Below are 20,783 nucleotides of genomic sequence, written 5' to 3'. Positions count from 1 at the left end.
AATTCTCAAAGCAGTCAAATCCTCTAAATCCCTTTTCTGTGGTCACAATTTCCACAAATATGACTTTGCAGACTGTAAGGGGGAATTGTAGCAGAAAAAAATTTCCTGCTGAAGTCTTTAGAGATTTTATTGCCTCTTTTGACAAGTATAAGGAATTCTATAGTGAGACTATTTTCTGGAGAGATAGCAGCTCAAGAAAGCTAATCTGGCCACTTAAAAAGGTGTAATTTCCAAACCAAATCAGCCCCTTGGTCCATCTAGTCCTGTACCCTGATTGACAGTGGCCAACACTGATTGTTTCAATGGAAAGCACAACCCCACAGTAGGCAGATGGGAGATAATCTGCCTACCAAAGGTAATAATCCCTAATAAAATAGTTAAGGCTTGCAGCATGATCTTTTCATCTCACTTTCAATATTTTTATTTAAAGAACAACTTTGGTCATTCTTGTCCCTATTAACATTTAATTCCTTCTAAATCTTGGTAAGATCTTGGTCTCAGCATCCTGTGATAATGAGTTCCACAGTCTAGTTACGCAACGTGGGGAAAAAAACATCAGTTTTGAATTTGCCACCTGTCTGTTTATGTTATGACGGGGCAAGGACAACAAAAGCTTCCAATTTATGTTCTCTACACCATTCATTATTTTGTATATCTGCATCATGTCCTTTCTCAAGGTAAGCAACCTTAGCCTTTTCAATCTCTTTGATTACGAAGGTGCATGACTTTTATATATTCTCATTGCTCTTCTCTGGACCCTTTCTAATTCTGTAATATCCTCCCAGATGGCAACACCACTGATTTTTATAATGCCACTGTATGACCAGTTTTTGACTTAGTGCACTTTCACAGAGACACTTGAAAGTCCAAATCACCAAGCTAATATGTTTTTCCTGGAGATAAACTAAATAAAGCATATACACTTGGCAAACGTGTGTTGCCAGTTGCTGGAAGAATAGTATATCTTCATGAATTATTATGAATCAATGTAACAGTATTTTAAATTGCCTCGCCTCAGCATTCATGACACTTTGTGCCAAGAGTCATTGATTAAAGTTCTAGCAACACTGGAAAATAGTAAATGGCTTGTGAACTGATTTCTTAAGTAATTTTTAACAGCACCCATCGAGGATTTAGAACTTGTCACAAGGCTACATATTCCTAGCAGTTTAAAACAAGAAATCCTATATACCTTTAAAGATGTCTGCTAGTTACATTGTTTGTTATCCAAGGAATGTAGTTTCAGCAAAGGTAACATTTCTGTAGTAACTAGGGCTGTTAATTCATCGCAGTTAATTCATGCAATTAACACAAAAATTAATTGCAGTTTTAATCGCACTGTTAAATAGAATACCAATTGAAATTAACTATTTTGGATGTTTTTCTACATTTTTGAAAATATTGATTTATATTACAACAGAATACGAAGTGTACAGTGCTCACTTTTTATTACAAATATTTGTACTGTAAAAATAGTATCTCTCAATTCACCTCATACAAGTAACAGTGCAATCTCTATCGTGAAAGTGCCACTTACAAAATGTAGATAACTGCACTCAAAAACAGAACAATGTAAAACTTTAGAGCCTACAAGTCCACTCAGTCCTACTTCTTGTGCAGCCAATCATTGAGAAACAAGTTTGTTTACATTTACAGGAGAGAATGCTGCCCGCTTCTTATTTACAACGTTACCTGAAAGTGAGAATAGACTTCTGCGTGGCACTTTTGTAGCCAGCACTGCAAGGTATTTAAATGCCAGATATGCTAAACATTCGTATACCCCTTCATGCTTCGGCCACCATTCCAGAGGTCATGCTTCCATGCTGACGATGCTCGTTAAATAATGCATTATATTTGTGACTGAACTCCCTGGGGAAGAACTGTATGTCTCCTGCTCTGTGTTTTACATGCGTTCTCCATACATTTCATGTTATATCAGTCTCGGATAATATTTTTCGTTTTAAGAACACTTTCGTTGCAGATTTGACAAAATAAAGAAGGTACCAATGCGAGATTTCTAAAGATAGCTACAGCACTCGACCCAAGATTTAAGAATCTGAAGTGCCTTCCAAAATCTGAGAGGGACGGGGTGTGCAGCATGCTTTCAGAAGTCTTGAAAAAGCAACACACTGATGGAAAAACTACAGAACCCAAACCACCAAAAAAGAAAATCAACCTTCTGCTGGTGACAATTGACTCAAATGATAAAAATGAACATGTATTGGTCTGCACTGATTTGGATGATTATTGAGCACAACCCATCATCAGCAGGTCCTCTGGAATGGTAGTTGAAGCATGAAGGGACATATGAATCTTTAGCGCATCTGGCACGTAAATATCTTGCAACGCCAGCTACAACAGTGCCATGCGAACCTCTGTTCTCACTTTCTCGTAAATAAGTGGGCAGCATTATCTCCTGCAAATGTAAACAAACTTGTTTCTCAATGATTGGCTGCACAAGAAGTAGGACTGAGTGGACTTGTAGGCTCAAGTTTTACATTGCATTTAAAATAAAACAGTTATTTTTTGTACATAACTACATTTGTAAGTTCAACTTTTTTGATAAAGAGACTGCACTAGAGTACTTGTATTAACTGAATTGAAAATTTATTTTTACAGTGCAATTATAATAAAAATATAAAGTGAGCACTGTACACTTTGTATTCTGTGTTATAATTGAAATCAATATATTTGAAAATGTAGAAAACCATCCCAAAATATTTATATAAATGGTATTCTATTGTTTAACATCACACAATTTTTCAATTGCGTGATTAATTTTGTTAATTGCTTGACAGCCTTAGTGTCAATTGATTAAAACTATCCACTAAATCCTCCAACCAAAAGGAAAAAAAGGAGGAGAGGAAGATTAGACTTGACACACTGATATAGCAAAGTAAAAACTTTCTGGGGGAAAAAACTTGTGCCTACTTTATACATCATAAAAACACCCAATATTTTCCCTTGGCAGGTAGATCAACTTTAAGAGGAAGGTTAAAGTTATTTGTTTGTAATCACTTGATTGTGCAATATGGATTGCATCCCTGATTTTGAAAGTATGGAATGTACATTTTCACTGACAACTGCCAGGGCAGGCAGCCTATTGCCCGCTTATGATATTGTCAGAAGTTTTGACCACCTGTAGCTCTAATTTCAAAGGGAGTTGTGGATGCTCAGCAACTCTGAAAGTCAGGCAAATGGCATACATCAGCAGTTAAGTTACTCTGGAGCATTTAAATCTTCAACATGTCTAGAAGAGAGCAAAGGATGGAATCCCTGCTCTCCTCTGCACTCTGCTTCAGGGGTTCATTGCACCATGACCCCCTTTGACAACAAAAATTACTACATGACCCCAAATGGGGTGGGGGGAGCAAAGCCTAAGCCTGAGCCCTGCCGCCCAGGGCTGAAGCCCTTGGATTTCAGCCCCAGGTGATGGGGCTCAGGCTTGGGCCCCGAGCCCCAGCAAGTTAACACCAGCACTGGCAACCCCATTAAAACAGGGTCATGACCCAACCCACAGTTGGAGAATTGCTGCTCTTCTCTAATCCCAGTGGAAGGACAGAACAGCAGCCCGGCCATTATTATGACCCCATGAACTGAGATGGCATTGACTGTACATTCATCCTTCAAACCAATTTAAGAAAAGGTTTAATGTAGTTACAGATCTACAACCTCTCCCTGGGTATCACTCCAACTCCTGAGCATTGCCTCAGAACATTGTTCCATGGCATGCAAGAGAGGTCTACTTATACAACAGAACTACAGCAATCCCATGCGAATGTGCAATGAGTGGAGGTGCAAGGTTTTGTCCATAATGATCATATGTTCCAACTCCGCTGCTTCTGAGGGTAGGTCTACACAACCGCTTAAGTCGATCTAACTTATGTCGCTCAGGGGTGTGAGCCTAGAGCATCACCATAGTCTTCACCAGATGTACTACAGCAGTGAAGCTGCATGGATGAAGCACCTCTAGTGTAGACCTGCCCTCTGGAGTGATTTAGAAGAGATTAGAATCCACTGGTAACAAGTTCAACTTTGAGAATGTGTGTCAACTAGAATTTAAAAACAACAACAAAACTGCTGCTCCACATTACAGCTATCAGATATTTTCATTCTGAACATGAATGTGGGCAACTTTATATGCCTATCTGCATATAATTTTTGCAGAGGTGTCTGAGCTCCAGGAGCAAGGGCTACAGTTTGGGTATGCTTATTGTTGAATTATAGAGTTAATAGAAGTTGAAGTTCAATTTAACATGAGTCACCTAGTGCATAAACTTCATAAAATGTATGTAACATAAAAAAATCCAAGCACTACAGCAGAAGTTACCATACAAATAAACTGTTTCTTTAAACACCCAGAATCAATCACTCTCTTCCTTTCACTGAAGGGTCACAGAATAGCAAATGAATTCCACAACTTCAGTGAACCACGAAAACGTCTTAGGAGGCAACTATTTAAAATTGATTAGATTGAGTTAGGATCACTCTAAAAGATCAGTATTGACTACTCCAAAATTCATCAAATTTAAAACACAATATTCCAATGACTGCTGGCTTATTTGAAAATTTATCCCTGCCAATAGTTTTTAAAGACTCCATTTATAAAACTCCATAGTTTATATTAAGGACAACATAGGTGCACATTTTAGTTTAAGTATCTTGCAAGATATTGTAAGAAGTATTAGAAAGTTTAACAATGCAATCTGAAATACTGCAGATTTATTATACCTGTGGTGTTTGGTCCTGTAACTTTGCAAGCTGAGCTGTTCGAATGTTTAAAGACTGGCTTCTTGTAACTGTTGCTCCAGCAGTGGATTTCCCATTCACTTTTCTTTCAAGGTGACAAGTTACTAGCAATTTTTCTTCTAGTAGCACAGCATCCCATGGATCTTCTGCAACTGTACACGAAGTTACCTTTGCATCATCCTCTGCATTACACAAGATCTCCACATTATCCACTTTTGGTTTACTTAGAGGATCTAAGTCCAGCCAATCAAATTTACTAATATCACTGGAGTTTTCTGAGGTTGGTAGTTTAGGTACGATAGACTTAAAACCAGTCATCTCTAAGTCAGTGCTGGATTTCCCATTTTTCAAGAATTCTGAGGTGCTGGCTATTTTGTCAAATACTTTTGCCATTTCTGGTGTGAGTGTTGGAGGACACATGGGCAGGCTTCCTCGTGGATGGAAAGGTGTAGTAGTTGTCAACGGGTACGAAATGTATGGAGACCGCCCGGGAAGACTAAGATAAACAGGTTCTGTAGATTGATACGTGGACATTCTTAGGTGGAAGCCATTCTGAAATGCACCAGCTTGTTTGTTGTAAGAAGCTGATGGGTAAATAGGAGGTAAAGTGCAAGTCAGAGGCCCAGGTAGCCCAGGTGTCCACTGTCCTCTTTGACCAGTAGGCCGAATATAAAATGGTGAAGAAAATGATGGGCTCAGAACAGGAGTTGCTGGTAATGCATGTACTTTACTAGATTCAAAACTTTCATCTAGCAGCAGTTTCTCTAATTCAGCATGGGTCATTTTATCTATATCAACAGTGCTTAATTTATCTTCCACCCTTTTTTTGGCAACAGCCTCTGGAAACACCATGAGATCATGGTCCTGTTTATTATGAGTTTGTGCTTTTTGTCTGGTGCTGCTTAAAGACTCAGAAGTTTGCTTATTACCAGTTACCACTCTTTCTTTTTGCATCTTAGCTAGTGCCTCAGCTTCCATCTGCAATGCCTCTTCTTTGTCCACATCTTTTGTCCTTGCAGTTCCCAAGGAAGGAGATGAACGCTGTTTAAGTCCATTGCTACTGGATATCTGAGCCATAACGTGAAAGCAGATGTCCATTTAAGAGATCAATCCCTTCTTCCTAACAATCTTTGACCCTTGACTTTGTCAATAGATTCAGTAGACCTGAACAGGGGGAAAAAAAAATTAGAAAGACATGTACAGGCATAATTGGTACACTAAGTACATAAAGAAGTGTTTAAGCTGTAAAATGTAAATTTAAAGCTTTACATTTCAATCCATTTCAGAATACCATATTTTCTAAATTTTTAACTAGTTACAAACCTTTCCTACTATTCTGACTGGATTTATGTAGTTAAACTACATACAAATTTTATAAACACACACAGTTCAGAGCTTAATTTTGTTGGACTCTTTGCAATAAATTTATTATGTTATCAGCAAAATCATGCAGAGAGCAGTTATGTTTTGACTGGAGGTGAATGCTGGTCCAGTAGTTAAGGCTGTAGCTAGAACTCAGGAGACCTGGTTTCAAGTCAGGAAATCTGAGAGACTTTGGACAAGTCACATATCCTCTTTGTGCCTCAGTTTGTCATCTGTAAGATGTGGAAAAGTTCCCTGCCTCACAAATGTACTGAGGGACCCTGAGTACCAAAGCAGGTAGTGTTCCCGATGCACTCTAAGAGAACACCCTCCATTTTACCACCAGTAAGTTTAACAAAGCAATGAGGACAATAGGGCACTACCAAATTCACAGCCATGAAAAACATGTCTCCCTATAAAATCTGGTCTCCCACCTCGTGAAATCTGGTCTTGTGCGCTTTTACCCTATAGTACACAGATTTCATAGGAGGAGACCAGTGTTTCTCAAATTGAGGGTCCTGACCCAAAAGGGAGTTGTGGGTGGCAGGGGGGGTCACAAGGTTATTTATGGGGGTGGGGGGTGTCCCAGTATTGTCACCCTTACTTCTGCACTGCCTTCAGAGCTGGGTGGCTGGAGAGTGGTGGTTATTGGCTGGGCGCCCAGCTTTGAAGGCAGTGTCCTGCCAGCAGCAGCGCAGAAGTGAGGGTGGCAATACCATATAATGCCACCCTTACTTCTGTGCTGCTGTCTTCAGAGCTGGGCAGCTGGAGAGTGGCAGCTAACAAAGGGCTGAGCTCTGAAGGCAGCAGCGCAGAAGTAAGGGTGGCAATACCATACCATGGCATCCTTACTTCTGCGCTGCTGCTGGTGGTGGCTCTGCCTTCAGAGCTGGGCTCCCGGCCAGCAGTCGCTGCCCTCCAGCTGCCCAGCTCTGAAGGCAGCACCAGCAGCAGTGGAGAAGTAAGGGTGGCAGTACCACAACCCCCCTTGCAACCTCCCCACTCTTTTTCGAGTCAGGAACCTTACAATATTGTGAAATTTCAGTTTTAAATATCTGAAATCATGAAATTACACTTTTTAAAATCCCATGATTGTAAAATTGACCAAATTGGACCATGAATTCGGTAGGGCCCTATTAATTATCACAGTGTACCATACTTAAGATGTATCACTATTAGCAATGCTAAACTCATGATGAAGGATTTCACGGCCTCTGGAGGCGTTTCATCATACTTTGTCATCATAATTAAGTTAAGCATTTAGAAAACACTTTGTCACGTACAAGCAACATATCTAGTTACAAGTTACATTCATACTTAATTCCCATAAGAGCACTATAAAATAAGTGGGTATTAGTCCTCATTACACAAATGAAGGCAGAGAAGCTAAATGACTGCTCAAGGCCAGAGAGCGAATCAGTGGCATGGCTGGTGTTTGATTCGCAATCCCATGATCAAACTATTAGACCGTTCTTCCCAACGCAAGGAGGGAATCTCCTTCCTTTGAGGTTTTTAAGGTCAGGTTTGACAAAGCCCTGGCTGGGATGATTTAGCAGGGATTGGTCCTGCTTTGAGCAGGGGGCTGGACTAGATTACCTCCTGCAGTCTCTTCAAACCCTGATATTCTAGGATGATTCTATGAACGCTAACCAATAAAATGGAACACATTTTAAAAAGCATCATTATTGTACAATAGACTGCCACAAGGAATCTGGTCTTGCATCTGACTTTTCAGTGTTTACCATACTATACCTATTTCCACTTTCCTCTATAGTTGTGAAACACGGGCAACTTGCTGCTGGCTCTAAGAGCTAGAAAACTTTCACCAACAACAGCTGAGCTATTATGCATATTAAATTGCAAGATAAAAATCACAAATAATGAGTTTCTACGAAGAGGTTATACAAACACCAGTGAAGCTATGCTTATTAAAGCACAGTGTTACTGGGCTGGACATGCTCTCTACATGGAGAGCATTATGCACCTAAATAAACTGTACAGCAATCTGCAAAGGGAAACAAAAATTGGACTTGTACATATTTTTGGTTCTTTATGATGTACAAAGTTTACATGAATTTTTCTTTTGCTCTTTTAAAAAATTCTGTTTTTAAAATCAAAAGTTGGTTTTCCACACAGGATGAATCCAGGTGACAACTACTGAAATAAAATCATTAGCCAGAAAAGTGAAAGCTGAGCCTTCCTGAGTTAACTGAGGAAAGGACAGGAAGAGAGATTTTTAATGCAGCTGTTAAAAGCCTAAAGCAGAGTTGTGATTACATTGGTTTATCCTCAATGATAATATGCTGGAGAAAGGAAATCAAAGGTTCTACACCTTTATTCTTCAGTTGAGGGTTGAGAATATGCATCATCTGTGGCTCCCAAGCCAACCCTTCAGCAAGACCAGAACTGACATTAGGTAAAATAAGGCTTCTTCTTGTTAAACTTTTCAGGCCTTCTTTATTCATTATAAAGCAGCAAAAAAGTAAAATGTCAACTTCTTTAAATACCTTTGCAGGTCACCTCAAAAGGCACAAAGAGAAATCAACATGTCCTAAAAGAGCACCTGTTGCGACAGATGTTGACACGTGGAAAGCTACAGTAGCAAACAAATTATTTATAATCAGCTTTTGGCACTGGATGTTCCTCACCAAAACTAATTGCTGTAGAGCCTGCAATGTATGGGGCATTGTACATACAAGGCAGTCACTGCCTTTAAGAATTTACAGTTTATTTAGTTTTGAATTGAGACCAACAATCAGAGTACCTCAGAAGCAAGGAAGCATTGCAAACAGCTAGCAAACACTGCAACGTTTCCATTACCGATCTAGGAGAAGTCTGAAAATCAAGAAATGGTTTCATAGATCTACGAAGAAACAGCTCTTCATAAAGGATTAATCTTCTTACAGTCATAATTACTTCTGTGGAGGAAGAGAGTGCTACAGAGCAGAAATCCATATGGAAAAAAGGAGAGTGGCTTTCCTAACCTCCAGTTAAGAACCCACTATTATATTCTAGAGGGAAAATAGTCCCGGAAACTAATTCATTCCCCATTCCCAAAACCAAAAATTATATGAAGGATTCCCTCTTATGCCTATAACTAATCTTAGTTTCATGTTCCTGTTAAACTTACAAAAGCAAATTCATATCCTTTTATTTGATAAATTAAGTCAGACTCACAACACATATGCAAACCATATTTGAAAGTTTAATCCAAGCAACAAGGCATCCCAAAGCACAAAACATTGCGTCAAACTATTTTAAGTAAATGTTTCATGTTTGTGCTGGGGCAAAGACTACTCAACTTCTGTGGTTAGACTTCAAACTACTAAGGGTAGGGGGAGGAAATAATAAAGCAGGCTTAGGAAGCAAAGGCCTTTGTTTTTCTTTGTAACAAACTTTATAAAAAGCTCTTCACAATAAAGCCTTTAGGAAGAAATTTGCACGAAATAATATTTTGATTGCTAAACCAGTTGATCCACTCCACCAGCTTACCATACTCTCTAAAGATGCATGCTACAAAAAAGTGGATCAGTTCCCTATTGCTCTGAACCTTACGCAGCTGTGTCTTCCAGTGCAAAGTAAGTGTAAAATGGACACAAAATGCTTCCATTCAGAAACAGTGTTTCACACTCACTGTGCACAGATACGAAAGATGCAAGGCAATAGATAAATCAGACTCAGCATGTTAAAACTGCAATGGAATTGAGAGCCCAGATTTAAAATTTGTATTTAGACTAATCTGTAGCTATAAGGCTTGGAAGCAGCTATGTTCTATTTCCTTCTTGATTTCAACCTAAATTTCTCACTGAACTGATTTGCCTTCAACACCTACCACCATACTAGTGCAGGAATATGTTCCTATGCGCTCCTTCCATTACATGCATACACAAAGAATTTATTTAAGGTGTAATTCAAGGAGCACAACATCCATATACAAACTTTCTTGTAGGACTGTCTATCACAGTTAACACCTGCAAAACTGAAAACAAAATTAACGTGTCAATGTTTATAAAGAGGGTTAATCACATGCCTCTGGGCAGGAATGGCACCATTGGCTGCAGAGGGACCAGACAGTGTCTGGTCAGGTGCAGTAACCCAACCCACCTCCAGAGAGTGGTAAGAGGAGGAAAGGAGAGAAGAAGAAGTGGCTCCCATCTCAGCTCCAGTGGAGAGGTAGGGATCCTGATCCCACCCTGCCCCCCAGCTCCAGGGACCAACAGCCCTCCCACATCATGTCTCATTGCTCCTGGCCAGCCCCCTACCCCCGGCAACCAACACCTGCCCCATGCCTTACTGCCCCTGGGCAGTCCCTCATTCTGGGGACTGACACCCACCCCCTCGCCATGTGCCATTGCCCCCGGCTGGCTCCTCACTCCAGGGACCAACACCGCTGCACCGTGCCCCCGGCTGGGCCCTCATTACAGGGGATACCCATAAAGCAGTGGTCCCCAACGCGGTGCCCGCAGGTGCCATGGCGGCCACCACGGAATTTATGTGCACCCGCCTACTGACAAGGGAGCGCTTCTGCCAGACAACCTGCCACCAAAATGCAGCCAAGAAGCATTGCCGCCGAAATACCTCTGCTTCTCGGCAGCGACGCTTCTTGATGACACCGCTTCTCAGTGACATTTTGGTGGCTGGTTGTCCAGTGCCCGCCACACTCTTCTGGGAACATGAATATGCTCTTGCAACAGAAAAGTTGGGGCCCATTGCCATAGAGAACAGGGGCCTGGCAAGCTCAGCCTCTCCTCCCCTGCTGCATGCCAAGACCCTCAGGAAAAAAATCTACCCTCCCTTGCAAACTAGGGCTTACTCAGCTGAAGGGAACCCACCTAGCTCAGTAAAAGGAGGCAATCCTGGTACCAGAAACCACCCTTTCCATAAGCAGCTGCAAGACACCTGCTGAACAAGTCATTGCTTGCTTCCCCCTACTCCACCCTCCCCAAGCACAGAATGCAGATTTGTAAGATGAAACTCTGCAGACAAGAGGAGAGTCCAGAAACACAACTGGAGCAGCATTCACCCTTTTCCTGCACAACTCTTGCCTTCCCATCTCCAGAATATTGACTTGCTGAGATAAAAAAATCTTAACCCTTCAATAAGGCAAGATTCCTCTAAAGGAGGAACACTCAAGGATTGAGGGGACTTGTAAGCTAAAATTTTAGAGTGCAATAATGTAAAAAAAAATTCTATATTTGTAAGTTCAACTTTCATGATAAAGAGATTGCACTACAGTAATTGTATGAGGTGAACTGAAATAGTATTTCTTTTGTTTATCTTTTTACAATGCAAATATTTGTAATATAAACTGAGCACCGTACACTTGATATTCTGTGTTGTAACTGAAATCAGTATATTTGAAAATGTAGAAAACATCTCAAAATATTTAAATAAATGATATTCTATTATTTAACAGTGCAATCAATCACAATTAATCTTTTTCATCACTTGACAGCCCTATGGCCTTACTAATATTTTCTTTTAAATTTACTTTCCCCTTCATACTGTTTATTTTTACATTTCACTCAGCTTGAATAGACAGGTCAACATGCCATCAGGTTCTGCTGTGGTGTTTGGGTTAACAACAGTCTACGGAAATGCTGAAAAATAGAACACTAAATTGAAAATCTGAGAGTTCCCTATTTATATTCGGTTTTATAAAGCCTTTTTTCTCCTCCCCCAAAGTCTCGTCTTTGGCTTAAAACTAGTTTATGCTAATGGAGGGGTGGGCAAACTTTTTGGCCCAAGGGCCACACCAGGGTTGCAAAACTACACGGAGGGCCGGGCAGGGAAGGCTGTGCCTCCCTAAACAGCCTGGCCCCTGCCCCCTATCTGCCCCCTGCCACTTCCTGCCCCCTGCCTGCCCCCCTCAGAATCCCCTAACCCATTCAACCCTCCCTGCTCCTTGTCCCCTGACCACCCCCTCCTGGGACCCCCACTCCTAACTGCCCCCTGGGACCCCACACCCTATCCAGCCCCTCCTTCTCCCTGTCCTCTGACCCCTATCCACACCCAACAGGCCCCCTGGGACTCCCATGCCTATCCAACCACCCCCTGCTCCCTGTCCCCTAACTGCCCCCTGGGACTCCCTGCTCCCTTACCATGCCAAGCCAGCCTTGCTGCCGCGCTGCCCAGCAAGAGCAGCAGTCCAGAGCGCTGGCAGCACACTGAGGCTGCAGGGGAGGGGCTGGCGGCTCAGAGGCCGGGCAGGACAGTCCTGCAAGCTGGATGTGGCCCGTGGGCTGCAGTTTGCCCACCTCTCTGCTAATGGATACTTACATGTTTATGGAATTCTCCAGTTGTGAAGAGGAGTGTTGCACACACTTCTTTGTAAATTTATCCCATCACCAGTTTGCATAAACATGCGTATGTTTTTTTTTCATACCAGAGATGTTTTGCATCTTTCCCAGCACATTTTAAAAAAATATGGTCCCAAATGAGAGTTATGGCACACAGCTTCTCAGAAGGTCACCAGTTTTCCTACCTGCTCAAGAACATTTCAGATAAGTCATAAGGGGCACAGGAACAATTTTAGAAAAAAAAAAAATCAGTGAAGCGTATAGGAATTTGTAGTGCATTAAACTGGTTTCATTCTATTCTACACACCTCTGCAATCAAAGCATTCTCTGTGAAAGCACAGAGTACTGTACTCCACTGATGGTTAATGAGAGGTAGATTCATAGGTATTAAGGTCAGAAAGCAGCATGCCTGATGTGCCAGCTACTTGGAAATGGTGCATACTTATTTATTCACAATTTCTCTTGTTAACAGAACATTGCAATACAGTTTCCTGAAATGGTTTCTCTCAAAATATTTACTGGTCACCTACTGAAGGACTGCACCTACTTGCCACAGACCACTAATCCCATAGTTACTTCTCACACCAGTTTCTGAGGAGGCAGAGTGCTGTGCATGGTTCCTACTTGGAAGCTCAATCTTTTATACCAGAAGCTGGCTAGTTAAATAGATGTGCAGAGATAATGGATGTGAAGCTCTATCCCACATCTCCTTTCTCCACAATTACTAGAAGGGAGAAAAAGTTCAGTCTCTCCCTTCCTCAACACCAGAGATTCTTGGGTGTTATGAGAATGGATAAGTGTCCACTATTTTATCTGTCTCTCGCCCACGGTACTTTTTGATCATCCCCTCAATAACTCCAGGCACTACTGCTACTGCTTGACAAAGTTCTGAGTAATGGTGTGAAATTGGTACGATTTGCAACAGTTGCACTGTTGCCCAGAGGCTCCTGAATAGCAGCAGGAAAACTGCTTTGAGTTCAAGTATTATTCTGCTGTGCTTGGGAAAGCTAATGAGATTCAGCATATTCACTAGCACTATTCAGAACCCTTTGGTGAGCAGCAACTGTCAAGAATTACATGATTTTCACTTTGGTGCTGCTTGGAAAAATTAAGAGCAGCAGAAGCAATGCAGTTTTCTGATGAATCAGAAAGATAATATTGCATCTGTTTACACAGGCTATTTTCAATCTATGAAGGGATTAAAATAAGTAAAGCTTAAGTTTTGAAGAAATTGAGGATCAGGCACTTGTACCTTTCCTAGAAAAAGCTTGCCATTCTCCAGGGGCAAGTGGATATTTTTAGGCCCTGGTTTGATATCAACACCCAATATCTTGGCTCTCACAAGTATGGTGCAATGCTACACATCTGTGGCAAAACACCCATAATTAACAACATATAAAAGAGCCCATCCTTAAAAAAAAACACAACTGTCTCTCAATGACTTTACAAGTTCAGAAGATCTTCTATCGCAAATTACTTTCATACTATGAAGTAGTCAACAGTTGCATACTTTCGCTGACAAAAAACGCAATTACATCTGATAGCCAAGAAAGGACAGGATAGTTAGAAGTATATTAATGGAAGTCAGAGTTCTTTTCTAGTTTTATTTTTGCTAGGCAGACATTCTGTCATTGCGCACACACTCAGTTTGATCATAGCATTTAAGGCTTGTCCTCAGGGTATTTAGAAAGCCAAACCAAAGGTCTTAACCTGTTCTCCAATTCTATATCATTGGCTACAACTGGACTGCAGTTTTCGAATAGTTGAAAAAAATTAAAAAATCAAATGCACTTGAGAGGTCTGCAGTAGATTCATGAAAGGTATTTGTGACAACCGGAATTCATTGGAAGCTCTAAGCTTAGCTAACAGCTAGGTGTAACTGTTGTTTTAGTCAAGTCTTCCAAACACTGGAAGTAACCCCAAAAGACTCAGTTGTTGCTCGGATCTCAATTTCTACGATATATTGCAGCCAATACCATTAGAATGTAGTTCTAAACTAGGTACTTCACCTATTTGCCTTCAAGAGCACAATTCTCAATCCAAATACTTAAATGGCATTTGTCAAATAATTAAATGAAAAAAAAAACCAAGTGATTGCAATATTTTTTCCAAATAAAATCTGACATTTTCCCTTTTCCACTTCGCTGATTTTCCGCTGCATCTGAAATTGAACTAAGACACCTGTGTATTTTGTCTATGTATTAGCATCAATTATGTCAACACAGCTCTGTTTTTTATCTGTTGTACATATTATCTCCAACACCTTTGAAGGATACAACCAATGGACAATGATGCAGTTCTATTTACTAACAGCTCTAACAACCAAGTTTGATTAAAGTTACATGGCAAATACCTTGCCTGGGTTTCTTTGCTTCCTTGCTCCACTTCCGGGAGAAGTTGTATCAGTCACCCCACTGCCCAGTTCTAACACTTTATGATCACCCCCATTTCCAAGCTTCCAAAAGAGAGAATAAACCATTCCCACCCCACCCAAAAAAAGAGACAGGGAAAAAGAGGCAGCAGGGTCATCTGAGGGCAACTACAGTGTTAAAATGCATAATGCTGATCCCATCAGCTTTAATTCCCACAGGAAAACACCATGAAGTGGGAACAGATAACACCATGAGTGGCTGAGCCTGTACCTCAAACCCTAATCCTGTCCCCACCCACAAAAATCTAATCCAGGTGTAGCACCCAGATAGGGACTTCTGTGGGGTCAGAGACAGGATGCCATAAAATGGACCCTCTATCTCAAGAGGGTGGGTTTTCTGCTCCTCTCCACTCAGAGGAGTACACTGAGCCGCCCATCACTATCAAAGAGGAAGGAGCACAGAAGGACGTAATCGTTTTGTTTCTGCTACAGATTCCAAAAACAGCATATGAAAGCAGAATTTCACACTGAACATCCAAAAAATAAATTGCTCTTTTTTTCTCTAATTCACAGTACTGAATTAATCTGTCTTTAGCAATGAGCGCGAATAAACTTATTTACAGCAAGTGTACTACTATTTGATTAGATTTACTAAGCCACACATCTGCCAACTATTATGCAACCTTTGTTTTCATGGCTCTGAACTAAGAGCATTTCCCCCAAGCAATACTTTGAGATACTTTAACAAAGCACGTGCATCAGACGTTGACATTTATCTGTTTACTCAATACTGATTTCCAAGTAGATCATTTTATAAAACTATTAGAAAAGTAATATTTTAAAAGCTGTATCAATATTAAGGATGTGAGGAAACTGCAAGATAAGTCTAACATTTTATCTGCTACAGATAAGGCTACCTGGCAGGAACAGGATATTCCCTATGTTACAATTTTTCTGTTTTGTTGCCTATGCAAAATATAATATATTGTAACAGTGTACAACATTTTAACAGCAATGTCACTATTGAAAAGATTAGGAATGAATTTATAATTTTAGGAAAATCCAAATAAGGAATCATTAATTCCAGAGTACTTTCATTTTTCCACAATTTTAAACTTCTAACAAATTGAGAACTCCTCAAATCCCAGGTAATTTCTTATCTGGAATCACAAGGATGTCTTTTCTATAGAGAAATCCTATTACCCCAAGCACAGGTAATCTCACCATCTGCTCACACTACATTTAACATTCTTGATCTACCTAAGTAGAGTTGGACAGCAATTTCCTGTCCCAAAATAGGAGGTACTGATCACAATTTCATTTAACCCGTTATTTATGATCATCCATTTCAGTGAGGTACACAACAGTACACTCAAATACATTTTTTTGGGTCAGTCTTTTTCTAATAGAAACTTTAGAATTATCAGCAATCTAACCACCTACTGAGGTTCTAAAAATTCCAGCACTAAATAGTGATGGTAACTTATAGGTCCATTTCCAACCTTCTTTTTAAAGTAATGCCTTGATGTACAATACCCTAATTTTATCTTCAAGAAACTTGGGCTAGGTCTTCACTAGCATCGTTAAAGCAGTGCCGTGGCAGCGCTTTAACGTGGCTGTGTAGTTGCAGCACCAGCGCTGGGAGAGAGCTCTCCCAGTGCTGTAAAAAACCCCACCCCATGGGGGAGTAGCTCCCAGCACTGGTGTACTGTCTACACTGCCACTTTACAGCACTGAAAGTTGCAGTACTCGGGGGGTGGGGGGGTTCTCACCCACCCACCCCCGATGGACAAAGTTGCAGGGCTGTAAAGTGGCAGTGTAGACAAGGCCTTAGGCTGTGTGGTTTTTTTTAAAGTAGTCCCTATGGTTGTTTTGCTTTTAAATGTCACTGAATTAAACTACTGTGTATTTGCTGAACACCTAATGATGGCTTAGGTTAAATTTAAAGAAAGTACTGACTTTTCCTGTTTAAGGAAAAACAATCATTGACCCCTATAAGAAATAGGGGTCAATGATCTGCATTATAAGCACTACACATTAAAATAGTTAAGTTATTGTGGGTAAGCTTTCCCACAAAAATATCATATGCACTTTGAAAAGCCAACATTTGAGTCCAAATCATTTTCAGAATGTGCAGATATCATTACAAATACATTAGCAAATATTTCCAAATCTAGAGTCCAGACTTCTGCACTCTCCTGCAATAATTGATACCACAACTACCCTTTTTGGTGTATAAAAAAAGTACAAAGAGTGCTGTATTAAGAGGCTGATGTCACTGACTGCTGCAGGATAAATAACGATCTATCTAGCCTTGCCAAGTGGCTACAAATCCATTTACTCATTTTTTTAGTTTTGTACAGCAATTTGTTAATTAGATCTACACATCCATGCAGCCACTGATTTATTCTTTACAGCAAAGTTTTAAAAAAACTTGTTACTTTCCCCAATATAAATGGAATACTACAGTAAATACTTTCCCCAATATAAATGGAATACTACAGTAAATTCTGCACCAACCATAGATACTAAAAAGCAGTCACTCATAAAACACAAAGAAACTTTCTCTTCCACTTCAGTAGGTTAAATTTAAAACATAATATTGCATTTTACAGTGTGGAGTTTAGAATTCTAAAGAAAAAATGAACCCCATACACTGGATTATTTACTACATCAAGAATTGTTAACTCTTTATAAGTTGCAATTAAACTGTGTCTAAAGTTTATAGGTGCACACCCCCAAAAAACAGCTAATTCCATTTCAATGTACTTTTCTGACTGGAGTTCAGTTATATCATTGACTACAGAAGTTAAAATGAATTTCAAATCCCAGTTTACACTTCATTCAGTCAACATTTAAAGGACCACACAGAGACATTACCAGAATGAGGAACTGACAAAGGGTAGATCAAAAACTCATCAACTCCACCAAGCTATTTATTGATAGTAGCTACCTAGAGCCCTGCAAATCTGCAGCAGTCTGCTTTATATTCTGGGGATATCCACATCTGCGGATGCTGCTATCTGCGGGCCATGTTTGTAGATCGGACGCAGATACAAAATTCGCATCCACACGGGGCTCTACAGATCAAGATACTGTTTTAGTTTTAACTAGCAATCCAGAGTAAGGAATACCACCAATTTCAAATCCAGCCAATTTAAAAAGAGTAAGTTTTATATATGCTCCCAAGGACTTGTGCATTTTTTGTGGTTTTACAACCACATTTTCCTATTTTTAAGTAGCTTGTTTCTTGATTACTGTTGAAAGTCCCAGACAAAAGGGAAAAATGACTAAGAGCCTCCTCCTACATTTATTGTTGTTGATTTGTGCAGGTGAAGCCTTATGCCCCGCAGAGCCCCATCAACAACGGTACTCCTTGAGGACACAGACCACCACAGGCAATCCACTAGCAGGATCAAGATTTAGATGAAATCAAAAATCACTACATAAAGCATTTTAAGTTAAAGTAAGCCAACTGGAGCAAAAATTGTTGTCTAATCTCTTTACTATGATTTTCTCTAGGTATTACTACAAGTAACAGCATATAAACCATTTTCAGACTGAAGTACATTTTTAAGGTGATTATGCTCCTTTAAAAGCATGACCATTAGATTGTTGGTCAACCGAAAAATGACTGCTTCACCCCTTTAAAAGCAAGCATTCATTTTTCTGCTCTGGGTCTAACCTTCTTCCACCAGGCAGCTTCCTTGCTCATCTTTCCTCACCGCACCTTATTTCAGTTTCTCCTGCCTTCAATTGCCCCTCTATCCACCCCCCCACCCTCCATTTTTCTGGAGAGGACCTGATAACATAACTAAGTTTAACCTATTTTCTCCCACAAGGCCACCACAAAAACCTTTGTTTCAGGTCTAATCTGCATCAGATAGAGTGATGAATATTACAGGGAAAAGCAAACAGACTCTGCCAGAATGAGGGACTGAACTCCATTCTGTACTAACAAGCATTACCAGTGGACCACAAACTACTTCCCTTTTTGTAACTTCATTTTCCCTCCCTTACAGTTTATCCTTCCCTTCTCTTTAGGATTTCACTCACGACTGCTGCACACACCACATTCTCAACAGGAGCTGGAAAGGACTCCTCTGCAAACATCAGAATTTCCAGTTATTTTACATCCATCCGTTTCTTCAAAATAGGAGAATCTCCTCAACCCAAGTACATTAATTATTTTTACACTTTAATTCTTTAGTCAGCAAAACACCATCACTTTTATTTCATTGTATTTTGGGAACACATTTAACACAGTAGTTATAAACATCACAAAGACTAATTTTCCTTTCTTCCACCTTCCATATCTTATTTCCCTCTTCCAGGTATTTTCTTACTCGTGTCTTTCCTCCCCAAGGACTGGGCAATATTCAAAAAGTTATTTATACTTCCAGAAACACATGTATGTTTTTTATTTTCTTATTATGGCTTCAGTAAAGATAAGACTTAGTAGTCTATGTACTTTCATCTATGTATTACAAGGGGGAAAGTGATTATGTCTAAAAAGTAATTTAAAGAGAGACAACTTAGTGGTTTAATAATCAACATTGAAATGCTCAACTTAGCAGGATCAGTGTCAAACACCAACACATGATCAGTTAGGCGCCTCAGCCAAATATAGTCTAACTTTTGTGGGTATTGTAGAGGACAATTGAGATCCCCTATAGCCTGCATTGGCATGGGGGGGGGGGGGTTGTACTTTACATAACATACAATTTGATTCAGTATGCAGCGCCAAAGTTTTTCTTGCCTTCATGGTTGTTCACTATGCAATATACCAGTTGACACCTACCCCTCCAGGCCACCCAAGGTAGCAACCCCGACATCGTACATACACACTCTCTGAAATGCAACCAGATCCTTGGGAGTGAATGGTGCTATATAAATGCAAAATGTTATTCAAGAGACTTGCAATTAAGATCTTGCCGTTAGAAGACATGTTGTTCTACCGCTTGAAATAATGCGATTAACAGGGAGAAGTTACTAGGCATTTTTACGCTGCCGTTTATAGACAGCCACCCCCGGCAAACTTGAACCCACGTAAAGGAAAAAGCAAGTTACAGCGACGGCTTCAGACCCGGGGCTAACTGTGCCGGGATGCCCCGCTGAGTCCCGGGCCCGGCCCTCCCCAGCGCGGCGGGAAGTCACCCGGAGAGGTCACGGCACCGCACAGCGCGGAGCCCCCGGGGACCGCCCCCAAGGGCGGCAGGAGGCAGAGCCGGGGCGGGCGAGCGGCAGCGAGAGTCGCCGACGCGGCCAGTCCCCCTGCCCCGCACGGCACCGGCTGGAGCTGAATCAAGGCGGCTCCCCGGCCGTAGCCCCGGGGGAAGGGTTCCAGGCAGGCCCCGGGCACAGCGCCCCGGCGGCGGCGGTGCCGGGGTCCGGGCGCCGCAGGGGCCCCGAGGAAAGGGCGAGCCCGGCCGGGTCCCCTGGACGCCGCAGGCCCCGCGCCGCCTCGCGGAGAGACCCGGCCGGCTCTCACCTCGCAGCGCCGCTGCCCGGCGGGAGCAGCCATTTCCCGTCCCTGCGCCGCCGCCGCCGCGGATAAAAGTCACCGGAGGGACGAGCCCGCCGCCGTGCGCTCACTTCCGGCCGGGCCCGAGAGCCCGCCTCCTGGGGGCGGAGTCAGGGCGCTGAAGAGACAGGCAGGGGGAGGAGCGACTCAGCTGCGGGGGGGGCGGGGAAAGGGGTGAAGAGGGCGGGACCCTGGGGGCGGGGGCGGAGCGTGGCCTGTTGCGCAAGGGTGGGGCCCTGCTTGAGCTCGCGCCTGTGTTGTTATTGTTACGTCATTGCTTAGGGCTGTAATGACGCTGGGGGGCTGAGTCACTTGAACCCTGGGCCATTGCTCACAGCACCACGGGGCGGTGAAAGGGCAGCCAGCCCCAACTTCCCCCTTTTTTACTGGCACCAACCCCCATGCCCAGCAGGCTGGTTCCTGTAATGGTAATTTGGGGTGGGGCCAGATTCCAATTTTCCAGCTCAGACAGCATGGC

General features: G+C 41.7%; 1 protein-coding gene across 6 annotated transcripts in view; it reads right to left on the bottom strand.

Annotated features, from left to right (window-relative positions):
- PIK3C2A (phosphatidylinositol-4-phosphate 3-kinase catalytic subunit type 2 alpha) overlaps window positions 1–20,366 on the bottom strand; it is a 90,214-nt gene extending 69,848 nt beyond the window's left edge. For all 6 annotated transcript variants that reach the window (XM_073347388.1, XM_073347387.1, XM_073347390.1 and 3 more), the window contains exons 1-2: window positions 20,273–20,366; window positions 4,732–5,913 (exon numbers count right to left, since the gene is read on the bottom strand). In XM_073347388.1, coding sequence (XP_073203489.1) covers window positions 4,732–5,847 — 1,116 coding nt within the window. In that variant the 5' untranslated portion in view covers window positions 5,848–5,913; window positions 20,273–20,366. The remainder of the gene's footprint in view (window positions 1–4,731; window positions 5,914–20,272) is intronic.
- Window positions 20,367–20,783: the final 417 nt, after the last annotated feature.

This window comes from Lepidochelys kempii, chromosome 6, assembly GCF_965140265.1.
Source record: "Lepidochelys kempii isolate rLepKem1 chromosome 6, rLepKem1.hap2, whole genome shotgun sequence".
NCBI lineage: Eukaryota > Metazoa > Chordata > Testudines > Cheloniidae > Lepidochelys > Lepidochelys kempii.
Note: the sequence above shows the minus strand (reverse complement) of the source record. Positions and strands in the feature narration are given on the sequence as shown.